Raw genomic sequence first — 18,399 nt, forward strand, 5'->3', positions numbered from 1 at the left:
AAGGAGAAGGGGGAAATGAGGAGAGCAGAGAGTTGGAGAGGGGGAACAGATAGGTTTAATGTAGGTTTTCCCGAAGTGATTTGTAGAAATTTGGTTAAGTCTGTAAATTCATGAAAATGGGCTGAGGTTCATGGGAGAATGTTGTTCTGAGGAATGTTTCCCCCCCTTTTGATTCCTATAAACAATGGTTTGTGCCCAGAGTGTGTGCCCAATTTGTGTTAGAGGGTATTATTTTCTTGAGATACGCCTCATATATCATCACACTTCCCCCCAGAGGCAAGCCCAGATGTTTATGCTTTTGTTTCTTATAAGTTAAAAACAAGAAAGCGTGTAGAGGTCCTACATGCAAATCTACGAAAAGCCCTCATCCACAAGTACCCAGTGGACAGGGTTAAAGAGGCGCCCGCTCTCTTAGAAACCTGGGCTATTGTTGGCTTTGCCAGTCACACGTGGTAGTTCGTTAAGTCACGGTTTCAGAAATACTGGGCCTGAAGAGGTGGCAATGCAGCTGAGGTCACCTGCTCCTTTTTCAGATATTGGGACATTGATCCCCATATCCATTGAGTGGTGCATACCTGCCTGTAACTTCAGCTCTAGGGGATCCAACGCTCTCTGGTGGCTCCAAAGGGCCCCTGCACTCATATGCATATACACATGCAAATACACATAATTAGAAATAATTTTTAATATCTGGAGCTACAGAAGTTGGAAATGCCTATGTGATTCATTGCCTTCCTGCCAGATGATGCATTGCTGGACAGGGGCTGCTATTTAGTTGTTCAGCTAAATAGCATCATGAGCAGTGTTAGGCGATGGGCACAAACCACCAGGCTGTGTCTCAGTCACCTAAAATTCACACTTTTAGACATATGTTCTGAGCCTCTTTCTTGTAAATAAATGGTTTTTAAATGTCCTTCTCAGAACTACATCTGAAGTGACTATTTTTTTTTTTAAGCCGGGTCACAGAATATATTTGTTTAAGTCAGTTTTGGCACCCATATCACTTTCTTCCTGTGATTCAAGACCCAAGGAATTTGAGGAAGAATAGTGAGAAAGAAAAGCAGGCCCCTCCCTACCCCGTGCCTTCTCTTGAAGGCAGCGAACCCTATTTATCCTTCTTGCTTCTAACCTTCCTTCTGGGACCCTGGGGACTTCTGCATTGTGGAGAGGGTTTGTGAACCTTGGTTTTGGTGTGAAATACTTCTTTGCTGTTGATGCCCATTCCTTGAGTCTCATTAGATTTGTCCCCTCCTCAGTGATCTCCGGAGGTTTTTGCTTTTGTTGTAAGTAAGATCCAAAGGCTTATTGATTTTTTTTTCTCATTAAAATAGTCATAAAACGTGAATAAGGAAATGGCCCCTTTAATTGCCAGCTCTTCAGGGTTTGGAGGAAAAAGGTGTGTTTCATTTGAGGGGTCTGTCCTATCTAACAATTCTCTTTGCCACTTTCCTCCCTGAAGGCGCTTGACTCTGGCAGACATCGAGAGAATAGCTCCACTGGCTGAGGGAGCCTTGCCTTACAACCTGGCAGAGCTTCAGAGACAGGTATGAGCAGCCTGTGCTACACTCCCCATGGCCATGCCGACATGGGTGAGCATGTCAGCCTGAAGGTTCCAATTGGCATTAATATTAAAGACTCCAGAGCACCTGCACGAGATATTTTGACGTGATGACTAGTTTTTGAGTTTCATTCTTCTAGCTTATTAAGATAAGTGTTCGCACAGTCGTGGGTGTGACCTCCTTTCCAGTCATTTGCCTAATCATCTTTAAAGATTAGTATTTGGGCCATGGTTAAGCTGATACATAAAGTCTTTATTTCATTTCATTTTTTTTAAAGTACAAAACATTTTGCAATTGAAACAAGACTACAAGAAGGACAAGGGACTGTATCTAATTAGTGAACCAGAAAGAAATGTTTTTCCTTTAACATTAAATATAATAAAAATGGGGCCCATGTCTTGTAATGTTAGTATACAGTTCCATTTCAGATTTTCTAAATGTTCTCAGTAGAAAAAGCCAGACCCATGAGGTGTCCTCCAAGACTGAATGGAACCTTGTTTATTTGTCTGTTTTGTGTGAAGCCTGGACTTCTAAAGCTTCAGTTGTAGCAGAGGTTCATGGGCCTTGTGGGGGCTGAGGTTTAGGGCGGCTGGCCTCTTTCTCCTGATGCTTCACTGGGCTTATCCTTGAAGAGCTTATATTTCTCATTGTCTTCATGAGCCTGTGTGATGTTGAGGGAGATGGGGAACGGAAGGACAGAGGACAAGAGGGATAGTAAGGGGCAGGTTGTTCCTTCTCCTCATGTGACTTCTTGGTGAGCAGCCAGGGGTGGGCTTGCTGTTATTCACCTTTGTCAATTAGGTCAGTGAGAAATGAAAGTACGTACTCAGGTATGGTGGAAAGTGACTGTAACCCTGCACTCAGGAAGCTGACACAGGAGGGCCATGAGTTCAAAGCCAGCCTGAGCTACACGGCAAACCCTGACTCCAAAAAACACAACAAACAAACAAACAAACAAAAAAGATGTCTTGACCATGGAAAGGTTTGGTAGGGAATATTCCTTCTGCTTGAGCACCTTAGAATTGCTTCCTGAAACTAGTTAGGATTTCCAACTCCACCTCAATAATAAATAAGAACTTTTTACCCAGCTGAAGCAAAGAGTCCTTTGGTGTCTTCACTGACATTGTACTTTTTCTGGCGTGTGATGAACTGAAGCCTCGCTTCTTTTGTTTCCCCCTCCCCAAAGTTCTTGCTTTCTGCTACCACGTTCTCTCCTTTTCTTTTTTCCCTTTGTGTTTGTTTGTTTACTTTTTGTTTTTCTTGACAGGGTTTCTCTCTCTAGCTTTGGCTGTCCTGGAACTGACTTTGAGGACCACCAGGCTGGCCTCGAACTCACTGAGATCCACCTGCTTCTGCCTCCCAAGTGCTGGGATTAGAGGCATGGGCCACCACCACCCTGCTCAGTGATTTTTTTTTTTAAATAAAATTTTGTAGCATTAAAAAAAAAAAAAAAAAACCTTAAGATGGGCTGGAGAGATGGCTCAGAGGTTAAGAGCACTAGCTACTTTTCCAGACAGAGGTCCTGAGTTCAATTCCCAGCACCCACATGGTGGCTCACAACCATCTGTAATGAACTCTGGTGCCCTCTTCTGCAGGGTACATGCAGACAAAACACTGAATACATAATAAATAAATCTTAAAAAAAAAAACCTTAAGACATTGTACTATTTAATGAGTTCTTACTGAATTGAACTTTGTTACAAGTGGTTTTTCCTCCAGCCTGGTCCCACAACTGCGCCAGCCCCAAATAACACACAGAGACACTGTATTAGATATAAAGCCGTTGGCCTGTTACTAGTGTTTCTTATTGGCTAGCTCTGTCTTAAATATTAACCCATTTCTATTAATCTAAGTAGTTCCACGTGGTCTTATCTTACCAGAGAGACAGTCGGGAGTTCTGCTTTCTTGGTCCTATATGCTAAATCTCTCTAACCTCCTCCAGAATCCTCCTTGTGTCCTAGTCCCACTTATCTTGCTTTCCTATTGGCCAACAGTGCTTTATTCATTAACCAATAAGAGAAACATATTTACAGAATAACATCTCCCACCAGAACTTTATATTTTATACTATGCATTTGTGAAAATTGCTTTTGAGTTTTGAAAAACTTAATTGTGGAAAAATATTGTACAGTGGAGGTAACTCAGTGTTTGAGTGCTTGTATAATGTATGTGAGACCTTGATTCAACAATAAATGTCACAAAAATTAATTAATAAACCAGCATGCAAATACTTGTAATTGAGAAATAGTTCATTTAGACTCTTCAGAGCAAGCAAGGGCCAGCAGGATAGCTTAGTGGGTAAAGGACTGGTTAGTCAGGGTTCTTCAGAGGGACAGAGATGATTTTAGGAATGTAAATATGTGGGGATTGATTACAGTGGCTTATAGGCTGTGGCCCAGTTAGTCCAACAATGGCTGTCTGTCAGTGGAAAGTCCGAGAATCCAGTAGTTGTTCAATTCATGAGGTTGGATGTCTGAGCTGGTTTTCAGTATATGCTGGAATCCTGAAGAACTAGGTTCTAATGCCAGTGAAAAGAATGAACTTGGCAGGCGAAGATCAAGAGCTTTACTCTTCTAAGTCCTTTCCACAAGCTGCCACCAGAAGGTGTGGCCCAGAGTAAAAGTGGGTCCTCCCACTTCAGAAGATCTAATTAAGAAAAATCTCTCACAGCTGTACCCAGCAGCTTTGGTTTTAGTTAATTCTACGTGTGATCAAGTTGACGACCAGGAATAGCCATCACAGGAGCTTGCTGCTAAACTTGATTCCCTGAGTTCTATTCCTGCCTCCACCCTCCATCCTCTAGCCCAGTCTGCTAGGTTTTGGAAGGATCCCCTTTCAAATGATAAAGTGAAGAACAGTAGAGGAGGGCACTTGATGTCAACCTCTGGCCTCCACATGACCTCATGCAAAAATAACAACTTGGGGAAGGATTTTAGTTTGGCCTTCTGTTGAAGAGACACATGCCCCTTTATAGTTCTCCTGAGCGAAGTCTTTTCTGCACTCTGATTTGACAAAGGTGTCCTCTGACTTCCACGTGTGAGCCAGGGGCATGTGTGCCCCTATACGCCTCACCCGTGACCAACAACGGTGAATAAAATTTGAAAGCAGATGTCCAGATACTTACAGAGAGGAGAAAGGAATGCATGCATATGGTGTGTAGTGAGAAAATGATTTTTTTTTTTTCTGCTTTGTGACATGCTAACCATCGACTCACAGTCCTCCTGCCTTGGTGTTCTTGACCATGTCCATCTAGAAAATGTAACTTTGTGGGGTAGGGAAGCAAGAGCCTGTTATCCCCATACGTGGCAGGATGGAGGCAAGAGGATCATCAGGAGTTCAAGGCCAGCCTTGGCTACATAGCAGATTCGAGGTTGGCTTGGGCTACATGCAATAGTATTTTAGAATGGAGTGAGGGTGAGGGAGAGAGCAGAGAGAGGTTGGAAGTTCCTTTTGTGTTCTGGGGGTTGAACCTACATTCTAGGCAAGTACTCTACTCCAAGCTATATTTGAAGCTAAAAAATTGACCCCACCCCATCATTACTGGCCTTGAACTCTGTTTGTAGCAGAGATTGGTCTTGAACTTTGTTCCTCCTGCCTCCATCTTCTAGGTTACAGCTGTGTATCAGCACACTTGTTTCAGGAGTGCTGGGGCTTGAACTGAGGGTTCATGCTAGGTGGCATTGTACTGACTGACTATGTCCCTGTCTCCCCAAACAGAAATTGTAATTGGAAAAAAACTGAGTTAAATACAAGTTAATAAAAGACTGCAGAGAAAAGATATGCACATTTTTGGCCGGACGGTGGTGGCGCATGCCTTTAATCTGTGAGTTCAAGACCAGCTTGGCCTACAAGAGCTAGTTCCAGGACAGCCTCCAAAACCACAGAGAAACCCTATCTCAACCCCCCCCCAATAAGATGTGCACATTTTTAATGTGATAGTTTAGAAGTTAAAACCAGGTTGTTTCTTTGTGAGAATGGGCACATGAACCTTTTTTTCTTCCACATTTACTTTTTCAACTGTGTGGGATAAATGATCTATATGAACCTCTTTGGGCATTCCTCTCTCTCTCTCTCCCTCTCTCTCTCTCTCTCTCTTTCTGTGTGTGTGTGTGTGTGTGTGTGTGTGTGTGTGTGTGTGTGTTGCTTCAATGTGAAATTATATTAAAGCTCTAGGTCAAAGCTCTTGCTCAAAATGAGCTGAGCTGTACTCTGCTGGAACAGTGACTCTCAACCTTCATAACGCTGTGACCATTTAATACAGCTCCTTATGTTGTGGTGATCCCCCAACCCTAAAATTATTTTTGTTGCTACTTCATAACTGTAATGTTGCTTCTGTTATAAGTCATCATGTAAATATCTGATATGCAGCCCCCTCCCAAAGGGCTCGAGGCCCACAGGCTGAGAACCACCCACCTAGACATAACTGAATTGATTTCATTGTTATTTTCCTATTGCTGTTCCTTAGTCTTAGGATTTTTTCCTCTGTGTAATTTAAAGTCTCACGGATGTCTTTGATCATGGATTTGTGACTATATGGAGGAAAACATTAGGTTTACTGATTAGTTCCAAAAAAGGGAAACCTGTTCTCAAAAAGGAGGAAATCAGGTTTATATGAGAGCTATTATTTATTTATTAGTCATTTATCTCATTAAAAATTTTAGATACTTCACCCTTTGATGAATCTGGCCTCCCTCGTACTGGGAGAGGAAAATATGCATGCATTGTTTTATGTATAGAATCAAGAAAATTGTTAAAGTCTATATATTTTCATACCTCCACCTGCTTGATCCTTCTGTATTGGCATGGCTTTGGGTTTCAGTCTTACTTCCTAAGGAATGGAGGGCTTGTAACATAGGTGTGGCTTGGAGCAGCTGTTTTGTGTTCCCTAGCCCTACCTTGCTCCTCTGACCACACATTTAGCTCATGTACAACCCAGCTCTGTTGTTTTCAGAACAGAGTTGCTATAAAACTGACTTCAGTTATTCTTGTCCTCCTACCCTGGTGTGTGTCGTTGGAAGAGGGCTTCTCTCCATTGGGTTGGCAACCTGCTTAAAGCAGCCTGGTGTACTGGTGTAGGTTTGATCCAACAACTGACACAATCCTGTCCTATATTTAGCAACAACAAAAACAAACAAAAAACAAAGTTTAAAAAATTTAAAAAGGGAAGAAAAAAAAAAAAAGGATCTCTCTTGAAATGAAATCTAAAATCCTCGAGGAAGCCCGTTAAAATCATCTAGGGGTCTCATCCTGTTTTGCTTTGAAAAACAGTTAATTAGCTTTGTGAAATACCATCCTTCACAGTCATGATCATAACCCTAAGGGAGAGAGTGCCCGTTGGCTCACGGTAGGTTATCTTTTTAGTGCTGAATATTTTCTTTCAGTGTAAATGCTAAAAATTCAGTACATAGTCATTAATTGAGACGACAGCTATAGGCACATTCTTTTATGAATATTCATGATGTGAAACCTATAGCATTAATTACATTAATTTGCATAGCTGACTACAAGGGAACCGTAAGTTGTAGTGATAACTAAGCCTTAAGAAAAAACATCCTCAGTAACCTTACTCTTGTATGTTTTCTTACAAATGCTATTTAATGGGAATGAAGGTGACATTTCTGTCAAAAGGCATTTGGGTATTTATAGTTTGAGATGTTTTAGCTAAGAATTAAAGCACAGAATAATCCTTCAGTTTTCATAGGATTTTGCAGGGCTTACAAACATTCTTTGAAGAAAGGGAGTTGAAAGAAAAATCTATATTGTTGAATGCAGGAGAAAATTCCCGTGTGAATAAGGGAATTAGTGGTTACTTGATGCTTCTTTGAGATCATAGACCTATTATCTTAGGAAAGGAACTTTTCTCCCCTTTTTAAGATAGGGTCCCACTTTGAACCCCAGGTTTGCCTTTAATTAATTTTTTAGATTTTTGTTTTTTATTTTATGTTTATGGATGTTTTGCCTGTTTGCATGTATGTATGTAGTGCTTGTGGAGGCCAGAAAAGGGCACCCTTGGAACTGTGGTTGTATGGTTGTGACCCACCCTGTGGGTGCTGGGAACTGAGTCTGAGTCCCCTGCTGAGTCATCTCCCCAGCCCTTGGCTTTGAACTCTTTATTCATTGGCTTTTGCTGTCTGAGTAGCTGGGATGACAGGTATGCACCCCCGTGCCTAGCTTTACTCCATATCTTTAAATTCAACTTTTTTTCCTTGAGATAGTCTCCTGCAGGCCAGATGGAGCTTGAACTTACCATGTAACTAAGAATGACCTTGAACTTGTGGCTCTCCCTCCTCCATTCCCATAGATCTAGAATTCATGTCTGACTCACCATGGCATTATTTTAGTTTTGTTTATTATGATTCTCTGTGTGTGTGTGTGTGTGTGTGTGTGTGTGTGTAGTGCAGATACGTGTGTGTGTGCAGGTACACATGTGTGTGTATGTGTGTGAGATTGTAGATACGTGTGTGTCTGTGTGAGAGAGAGAGTGCAGCTACTCGTGTGTCATGGTGCATGTGTGAGCTTGGAGGATGTCTATTGGGAGTAAGTGCTCTCTGGGGATCAAGCTGAGATCATAAAGCTCACACAGCAGGTGCTGCAGCTGCTGAGCCATCTCACCCGATGCTGCTGCTTCCTCTCCCTTCTCTTCTTCATTTTGAGAAGCTCATTATGACAAAGTAGATATTTTATCCCTTTCTTCCAGGATCTTATAGAGCATATTAGATATTTTCATACTGAAAATACCAAGTTCCAGACTCACACATCCATGTAGACAAGTTACTGCAAATGTATTCCATTGCTTTATCTCACTATTATCATAGATTGTGTTAGAACTGTGAATGTGGGTAGGACAGTAGTCATTGGAGATTTTAGATGAGAAGCTATCTTCTCTGGTCTGGAACTCCGAGACCTACCTGCCACTGTCCTCTGAGTGCTGTAAAGGCCTGCTCACCGCACTGGCAGTTTTGATATGTTTTGTTTGGTATGGGCAGTTCGTGGGAGACAGGAGGGTCAGTGATTAAAGTCAGCTACATAGCAAGTGCAGAGCCAGCCTAGTGTCTGAGACTTTTTCTCATGAAACATAATAAAGGGGACTGGAGAGATGACCCAGTAGTTAAGAACACTGGCTGCTCTTCCAGAGGTCCTGGGTTTAATTCCCAGCAACCACATGGTGGCTCACAATCACCTGTAATGAGATTTGGTGTCCTCTTCTGGCATGCAGGGATACATGTAGATAGAACATTGTATATATTATAAATAAATCTTTAAAAAACAGCATAATAAAGGGGTTGGTAAGGTGGCTCAGCGTGTACAGGCGCTTGCCACCAAGCGGGGCAATCTTAGTTTGACCCTCGGAGACCACATGGTGCAAGGGAGGAATTGATGGCTGAAAGTTGTCCTCAGACAGCCACATGTAAGCTATGGCTGCATATACCTCCCTGCATACACGGTGAATGAATGAGTGAATAAATGTTAAAAACAAAATATTTAAAAATGTCAAGGTAGAGAGGAGTAATGTTGAATGCTGGTATATTTGCTTACCTGAGTTTCAGTCCTGGGAGGGTTAGAAGTGCGTCTTAGCGATGCAGAGCTTGCCCAAGCTCCCACGAGGCCCTGGAATCAGTCTCCAGTACTGCAAACACAAACCTCTCAAGGATAATAATGTGTTCCCCAGTAGCATTCCATATGCAAAGATTAAGAAAAAGCTACTCTACATTTTGCTGGGCATGGAGGGTTTTTGTTTTGTTTTGTTTTAGTTTAGTTTATTTATGTTTCTGAGTGTTTGGAGAGCAGATATATATATATTTGGGTACCACAAGCATGCTTAGTGCCCTTGGAGGTCAGAAGAGGAACTGAAGTTACAGGTGATAGTGTACCACCCACCTCTGTGTGCATGCTGGGAACCCAAACTGGGCCCTCTGCAAGAGCAGTGAGTGCTCTTAACCACCGAGTCATCCCTCTAGCCCTGAGGTATCTCTTCTCAGAAAAACACTAATATCCCGTTTGCTTCCAGTTTTAGATTTTCTTTTTTTTTAAACTTGAAAAATGCCGAATTGTAGCTTGAAAAATGCCGCCGCGCCCCCCCCCCCCCCCCACACACACACGAGGAACACATTTTCAGACTTGTCTGTTTTCTTCCTCCCACAGCAATCTCCTGGCTTGGGCAGGCCTATCTGGCTCCAGATTGCCGAGTCTGCCTACAGGTTCACTCTGGGCTCAGTTGCTGGAGGTGAGTTGCTGGCTCTCTCAGGCTGGTCTTGCTGTAACATTATCCCAGCAGATGGGAGGGCTCAGCAAAGGTGCAGCTCATTGTTCCTGGGGGTCAGGACTGCAAGGCTGTCTGAAGCTTCTTTATTTTAGGAGGGCTTGTCATAGCATGGCTGTGGCCTTCTGGCTCCAGCCTGTCTTCAGCATAAAACCTCTGTAATGACGGGGAATCTGAAGTGCACCGCTGCACTCACCTTAATTACATCAGTTAAGGCCAGCATGAAAAATGGAGACTAAGGAGTTTATGGGGTCAGGCTAGGGGCAGAGAGGAAGCCAAGATCTGCGATGCAAACTCAAGAAATCCGTGAACTAAAATGGTCTCTCACAGAGAGCCACAGTGGCTGGCTTGTGATTTTTCTTTCCTTTCCTCTGGCTTAAGAGTGTCCAGATATGTTGTTTACTTGCTGAGAAGAGTCTTCCCTCCCTGCTCTGCTCACACAGAGCTTAGAGGAGCCCATTAAAAGGGGTTTTATTTTTGTGTGTGCATGTGTGAGCTTGTGGAGGTCATAGTGTGCCCATGGGGGTCAAAGGTCAGCTTGGCCAGAGTTGTCTCTCTCCTTCCACTGTGTGGGGTCCAGAGAATGAGCGCAGGTTGTCACACTTGGTGGCAAGTGCCTTTGCCTGCTGAGCCATCTCACCAGCCTGAGACTAATTTTACTTAAATAATCTACAAAGAAAATGTATAGGACCTCAAATTGCTTTGTTGAGAAGAGATTAAACCCCCTCCCCAACTTTCAAAGCAAGCTGGAACCAGTGACTAGGATCCCCCCCACCCCTCCAGGTTTAGAAAGTGCCAAGTATGTTCTGGTTTTCAACAGCCGCAAAATAGAACACTCTAGGTCCTGTGAATTATTTCAATCCCTGAGAAGTTCTAAAGCGTGACTGTAGGTTTTTGTTTGTTTGTTTGTTTGTTTGATTTGCAACCAAATTCTATACACAGGGGTAGGATGTCAAGGATTTTTCCTCCAGATGGCTGTAGCTTAATTTACCAACATGTTTCAGTGAACTAAACTTTAAAATTACAGCCACTTAGCTTGTGTACCGTTGTCTCATAGTTATGAAGGAGGAGCAAGCATAATATTTAGACATTTAATAGAAAATGAAAAGAAATGAGGACCCATGCATGATAGTTTAGTGTCGCCAAAGGAAACCGAGGGCTGGTTTTCTGATGGTTGCTGGTGATTTGAGAATCTGCTTTCTAACTCATAGACTGAAGATATCAAAGACATCAAAGATGTGTTTTAGGGCCTCTCACATGCTAGACCAGCATTCTAGCTGGGATCTGTATTGTCCCTTGAAGCAGCTGTTAATGGGCTCTGCTGACTGCCATTCTGCCATCTTTTTGGCTCTATTAATAAGCGAAGGAAAATTATAGTAGGTTGACTCTGTTTTGTAAGAACAGACACTATGTTTTATTTTTCATCTGCGGATGCTCCAGATAATTATGTTCCTTTCCTTAAACATAAAAATTGTTCTGTTTGTAGCTGTGGGGGCCACTGCAGTGTATCCCATAGATCTGGTGAAGACCCGGATGCAAAACCAGCGTGGCACCGGCTCTGTGGTCGGGGAGCTGATGTACAAAAACAGCTTCGACTGTTTTAAGAAAGTGTTGCGCTATGAGGGCTTCTTTGGACTCTACCGAGGTGAGTAAGCAAATCTCAGCACTGAAGTTGGTGATTTTTCTGTCACTATCAGTAGATTTAGCTCGTTCGTTATAAAGACCAATTAGGCATCCCCCCTCTCCACCCCCTTTGCTCAGTTTCCCGTGTTGCGTTCATTCTGGTGACTGGCAATACTAGTCTGCAAACAGGTGTTCCCTTCTCCTTCCCGCTGTTTTTAATTCTTGGAATCCAAATCCTGTGTGTGTGCGCATGCTTTCTGAGGGCACGGGCCAGCAGAGATGTAGAGAGAACTATACTAACACTAATTCCCCATGAAATTGAAGCCAGGTGCTAGTTGAAGGTGAGGGTTTTTTGGCTTTGTTTTGTTTTGGTTTGGTTTTTTTTTTTTTTTTTTTTTTTTTTTTTTTGTCTTCTCCAAGGAAACCCCTGGTAAGTTTTTCCCAGTTGGGTCATCTGAATTTTAACAGGCAGGGAAACCCTAGGGCCCCAAGCTTCAGTCGGGCCCCCTTTCCTCCCCATGGCAGGCAGAGCACAGAGTTTCTTTCTCCTCTCGTGGTGACTATTACTGAGCGCCCAGATGTCGCATCCCATGCTGCTGAATCTCCCGGCCCCAATGGGCTCTGTAGGGACTTGTCTTCTTGGAGAGAGGATGGCTTTCATCTACATGCTTTCACGTTAGAATTTAGGGTTCCTTTGCGGGGGAGATTAATTTTTTAAGCCCTTTGGGCGCCACTTGGAAATCTTTAAACACTCTTAACATGCTCTGGTCCTGGACATTTATGTAATTTACTGTACATGTTGTTTGCATTCCCAGGCTTATTAATCCCAGCGCCTTCTGAGCTCTGTGGAACAGTTTGGCTCAGAGTGTTTCCTAGGAAAGAGACTGGGATTGAACAGATGGGAAGGGGAAGAAACACCTGTAGTTGGCATGGCATTCAGGCATTTGAGTGGACACATTTGGGGGTGAAGAAGGCCACTTGCATCTTTGCTGTGGGCACTGAGTCTCAATGCCCAGCTTCTGAGAGCAAGTATAATGAAATTTGCTCAACTATTCAGAATGCTTTGGCCCTGCAAATCCCAGCTGTATTAACTTGTACTACAGGGGCAACAGTGGCCACTGTCCCGCATGTCCAGGGCTGGCAGAGCAAAGGCTTGTTTTAAATGTTCTCAGCTCTTTGGACCTAGGTCTGTCTTACTTAATAGGGGAATTACTGTTGAATGACACTGTTTGTTTATTTCTTTGACATCTCCAATCTTTCATTATTAAATAATGACCCTACTCTTAATTAGTGTGGTTTTAAGTTACAAAGGATGTCTATAGAGAACTATTAGACGGACTCCAGCCATGCCATGTATGGCCTTCTCAATATATAGATACTTCTTGAAGATTTTATTTGGAAGAGCTATCATATTAATTAAGACAGTGCAATACAGCAAGTGGGGGGGGAGGGGGGATGCTGTTGACTTTATTGAGGACATCTAAGCTGATAAAATGGGTCCTTTAAATAAGAGACTTTTATATTAGAGGGATGATTGCAGGAGCCCTGCCTGGGAGCACAGTGATTGTTGAGATTGTCATATATTGTTTAGAACTGGCCCATTATTCTGTCAGATGACTGACAAAGTTGTTGACAGATTAGCTAAATTTCTTTGCAGGCAACAATGATAAAATGACACAAATCAGTGCTTTATTAACATTCCACGAGCTTTAGGGAGGAAAGTTGTAAAACAAATACACATGCTGACACCGAGTTTCTGGAGCTAGGTTAAAAGCAATAGGGTCTGATGATCAGGCAGACGTTAAGACTGCCATCTACTGATTTATTCTTTTAGATCAGTCTTCGGCCCACAGAAGGTATGCATGGGCTTGTGTTTGTCACTGATAATTCAGTTTGACTGACAGTAGCCTGTATGCATGTCTCCTTGCTGGCTCTCGACTCCCAGAAAATCACTCAGTGGCATCTTCCAAGGAGGCTTAAGACGAGAGTAGCAAGCAAGCGTGCAGACAGGAATATCACTCCCCCTGGTTTTAAAGCTATGAGTTTATCGCTAGCATTTCTTAGAAAAATATATGCAAAAAAAAAAAAAAAAACCCTATGCCAACAACTTGATAAACCTGCATTCTCTCGGAAGCCGAGCACTGTGGGCATCTGCAGGTGGAGTGGTTTACATATGACTGTTCTTCTCCAGTTTGCAGCCAGCCTGTGAAGTGTAGCTTTCCAAGCATAATTGTTTCTTTTGTTTTGAGAAGAGTCTTTTGAAATGCCTTAAGCTTGACATACATTAGTAAATAAAAATATAATTGGCATATGTTTTTGCTTATAGAAGATACTCACAAACTGATACTAAAGACTGCATTTTTTTTTCTTTACAGCCGTGGGTTTCTTTTAAATAAATGAGTGCAGAGTGCTGGGCTCTCTAGAGAGAAGATAGTAGGAGCAGATGTCAGCAGCAGCCGCTCTCCTTTGTGCTGCAGGGAATGTCGTCTGTAGTAAAACCTGGCTGTGCTTAAAGCACGTGGCCCCAGCTTCTCTCCAAGTCTTAAACACCAGCTTCTGTAATGTCTGTATGTTTGTAGCTGCTGCAGAGGGCAGGGGGAATTCAGTTACAGAGTGGAGAAAACCCAAAGAGTCCATTCTTTTTTTTAAATTTAATTTTATATAACAAATTTTATATAACAAAGTCCAATTAAATGAAAACAAACATTTATACACAATATTTGGGAATTTGGGCGTCGTTCTTTCCAAACTACTTCCTGCTGGTAAGGGGCGCTGTCTTGGGGGGGATTCGAAGAAGATTCAGATATCCTGGCTGTAGTCTGTAGGGCTGTTTTGTCTAGCTGTTCTGAATGTAGGATCACCTTGTACTATGTTTCAGGCAGTCTGGCGTGATCAAACCACATTAGTCTGGAAGGAATCCACATCTTTTCATTTTCTGTGGAAACAAAAATAGAAATCCAAAGAGTCCATTCTTTACTTTAGAGAAGACATTGGATAGCAAGGTTTTATTTATTTATTTATTTATCTTTAAGGGTGTTTAAGAAAAAACATTTATATCTTTGAGAAAATGGCATTATATTTGACTGGTAAATTGTATATGTATATAATTATATAATATGTAGAGAATATATATACGTGATTTTTAGGATAACCCCTTTTCCCCATTTGGATGAAAACCTTGAGATACTTGGTGGGTAACTTCAAGAGAAACACTTCCTTGTTGGGCTTATCCATTCATATAAAGACATGGTCCTTTCCTTCTACCCAGGTCTGATACCCCAGCTGATAGGAGTTGCACCAGAAAAAGCCATTAAGCTGACAGTAAGTTTCTTATTACTGAACTGATATCATTTACTTAGATTGTCATGCAGCAAAAAACAAGATCAATGCTGGTGAGACCGTGAACTATCAAGGCACTTGTAAGATTTTTCTCATATATGTAGACATTTGGTAAAATTTTACTTTTATCATGCGGCAACTATTTTGGTAATTTGGATATATGACCATGTGCCAGCAGAGGAGATGGCAGGAAATTCTGATGAACTGATCTTTCTTTCTAATTAGGTTAATGATTTTGTCCGGGACAAATTTACCAAAAGAGATGGCTCCATCCCACTGCCTGCAGAAATCCTCGCTGGAGGCTGTGTAAGTGTCAATCCCGAGTATTTCTTGTAGTAAATATATTCCTCTAACCATTTTGCAAAGTAGGTATGAAATATGAATGGCATTTCTCCTTTAAAATTTTTTACTACATTTTTCTTTAGTGTGTGTGTTGGTGTGTGTGTGGTGCATACCTTGGTGTTTATGTGTCGTGGTTAGAGAACAACTTTCAGGGTTCAGGTAGGTCCTGGGGATTGAACTCAGGGCTGCAGATTTAGCAGCAGGCACCTTTATTTACTCAGTGAGCCATTTTGCTGGCCCAATATTTCTCATTAACTCACAGACTTGCCTGAGAGGATTCTCATAGTAAGTGATGTTTTAAAATGTGTATGTACGTACAGACAACCTTGGGTGTTATTCTCAAGAAAACTGTCCCCCTCTTTTGAGACAGAATCAGAAAGTGAACGCCTGGAATCTTCTTGGCTTTACCCCTGCTATCACTGGGCGTCCCAGGACAGGCCACCACATTTGGTCTTATGTGGTTTGTGGGGCTTGAATCAGGTTCTAGGGTTGCTAACTGATCCTTCTCCCCCAGTGTATAATCGGACTTCTTTCTCTTTCTCTCTTTCTCAGTTTTTCAAGACAGGGTTTCTCTGTGTGGTTCTGGCTGTCCTGGAACTCACTTTGTAGACCAGGCTGACCTCAAATTCACAGAGATCCGCCTGCCTCTGCTTCTTGAATGCTGGGGTTAAAGGTGTGCGCCACCACACCTTTTTGTATAATCTGATTTTGAGTATTATTATCATCAGCTTTGTTTCTTCTAGACATGTGTATGTGTGTGTATACATATATATGTGTGTATGTATATATGTATGAATATAAATCACACATGTGTGCATATATATATATATATAATTTAAAATTTTTATTTCATGTGTGTTTTGCCTGCATGCATGTAAGTGCACCATATGCATACAGTGCCCATGGAAGCCAGGAGGGGAGTCTCAGATCCCCTGGAACTGAGTTACAGATGTTTGTGAGCCACCCTGTGACTGCTGGGAACAGAAGAGCTAAAGCACTCTACAGCTCCCTTCTTAAATTCTTAAGGTTTTCTTTTCTTTTCTTTCTTTCTTCTTTCTTCTTCTTTTTTTTTCTTTTCTTTTTTTGTATCAAAGAGTATGTAATAGCAGGTGGAGTTACTGTCCATTTCTCTCCCTGGAACTTTAAATGTGAGGAGGCTGGTTAATTGGGCTCTTTGGTTTTACGTGTAGAAATGAATCTGCCATTGTGTTTAATTAAGCTGTAAGAGCCTATAACAACTATAACTATATTGTAGCCATTGGCAAAAATCCCCAAGTCAGAGACTGAGAGTGTAATGTTTTTGAATCTCAGATGCTTCTGTGTTTAAGGTAGAACCCTTGCACTGGGTTTAGACCGGTTAACACATCTCAGTTTGCAGCTTGGCAAATGTTATGTGTGGTATCCACTTCACAGTTGCTAATGTGATTTGCTTGAGACTTTCATAGTTCATTTTGGTCCTGAAAATGTTAATAACTTTTGGTTGAATTGGCCGGAGGTCTTGGTGAAAGCCTTCTCACTTGCTTTTGGAGACTGAGATGATGAGGTCAATGACCTTAGAAGTTTTAATTCAGAGAAGATGTCCCTGGGGTCAGGGGGGAGCAGTTGCTCCAGGCTTCTCCATGATGAGACTTGTCAGTGGGACCCTTGCCTTGTGTGTGGAATGAGGCCAGGCTTGTACGTTTGCATATACACCATGACTGTGTGTGTGCTTTCCCATGAAAGAGACTTACTTGGCTCAGTTTATCTTCTATACAGATAAATGACCGACAAGAATAAGCCCCCTGCTTATATGTGTCCACTTAGTGTGCTTCTCCGCCTTATATTGTAATTAGATGCTATAATCGTTTCACTTCTTTGCAAATGATAAATATATTGTATCAGTGGTTTTATTTTTCCTCTGGTTAGGAAGCTGCCTAACTCATATCGACCACAGCATACACAGACCCATCTGTAATCCCTTGAAGGCTTGTCATCTTTTGTGATGGAGGGGTAGTGCATGCCTGTAATTCCTAAAGTAGGGAGGTTAATGCAGGAACATTGCAATTTCAAAATCATCTTTGGCTACATATGCATTCAAGGATAGCCTCCACTAAATGAGGTCCTGTCTGGGAAACAGAAAGAAACAAGAAGGTTGTACATTATCTTTTCCACACAAGTAATTATTTTTGTGCTGTATAAAGAATTTTGGTCATTAGCTGTCCTTTTCTCTTGTCTGACCTATGACCTAAGTGGTTAAGACATAATTAGACATGTGATAACTTTGTTCTTCTAGGTGTGGACTCTTGTTTACAGGTGAAGTCTAAGATGCCTTGAGGGTTTGGCTGACACTGAGTTTCTCCCATAGTCATGATTTATTTCTGGATCTTAATCTTGACTGATGCTTGATTGGCTGAGAGCAGGAGAAATACTGATGTTAAACAAAGAGGAAGGTGGTGGCATTCTTATTTTTTATTTTTATCTTGTTTTTTGAGACAGAGTCTCACTATGTAGCCCAGGCTGGCCTTAAACTCAACGATGGTTCTTCTTCAGCCTCCTGGGTGCTGGGATCACAGGTTTGTAGCACATCAGAAAATAGAGTTCAAGATGAATGAACATGCCTCTCTTTGTAGACCAGCATGCACCTCGGGGAAGAAGGTGACCTCATTCCTGAATGAGGCCAATCAGCTCTGTGGAAAGCAGTTTCTCAGGGACCTGCTGAGGGACCACACCCTCAGTGGTGCTGACCAGATAAAGGTGTGGTGTCCCTCAGGGTGTTTAGCTGAGGGCTGTTGCTACCACCACCAAGGAAAGCACAGTCGCTCTCCCCTCAGCTACCCAGTTTTAAAACTGCACCTAGGTTACCCAGGAAGCAAAGATCTGACTGAGCAGGAAGCTCTTCCCAGCAAAGGGATTAGCGAGGGCTCAGGCCTAGTTTTTTGGTGAAGGGAAGAAAAGTTATTGCCATGAGAATAGGGTAAAAATTTCAGATCTGCAGATGTATTCTGCTGTGGAGTTTTTCTTTGTTTTTGCTTTGAGATATGGTCTTGTACATCTAGAAAGAGCAGTGGAAACAGTCCCTTTCTTCCATTTCCAGGAATCAGTGTTATCCCAACTTCATGCTGCCAATTGACGTGATCACATATACACACACACACACAAGTTAGACATCATTGTGCAGTCATGTCACATGTGAAGTATGATAGGTACACAGGGATTTTGACTTAGCTCATTCTGGCTAATATAACAAAATGCCGTAGACTGGGTAACAACAATAAACAGAAATGCATTGTTCATAAT

General features: G+C 42.1%; 1 protein-coding gene across 2 annotated transcripts in view; it reads left to right on the plus strand.

Annotated features, from left to right (window-relative positions):
• The window catches only part of Slc25a12 (solute carrier family 25 member 12), an 88,019-nt gene that overhangs the window by 56,829 nt on the left and 12,791 nt on the right, over positions 1-18,399 (plus strand). For both annotated transcript variants that reach the window (XM_051184497.1, XM_051184498.1), the window contains 5 exons: positions 1,460-1,544; positions 9,702-9,783; positions 11,306-11,464; positions 14,711-14,763; positions 15,007-15,087. In XM_051184497.1, the coding sequence (XP_051040454.1) occupies positions 1,460-1,544; positions 9,702-9,783; positions 11,306-11,464; positions 14,711-14,763; positions 15,007-15,087 (460 nt within the window). The remainder of the gene's footprint in view (positions 1-1,459; positions 1,545-9,701; positions 9,784-11,305; positions 11,465-14,710; positions 14,764-15,006; positions 15,088-18,399) is intronic.

This window comes from Phodopus roborovskii, unplaced genomic scaffold (assembly GCF_943737965.1).
Source record: "Phodopus roborovskii unplaced genomic scaffold, PHOROB, whole genome shotgun sequence".
Lineage (NCBI taxonomy): Eukaryota > Metazoa > Chordata > Mammalia > Rodentia > Cricetidae > Phodopus > Phodopus roborovskii.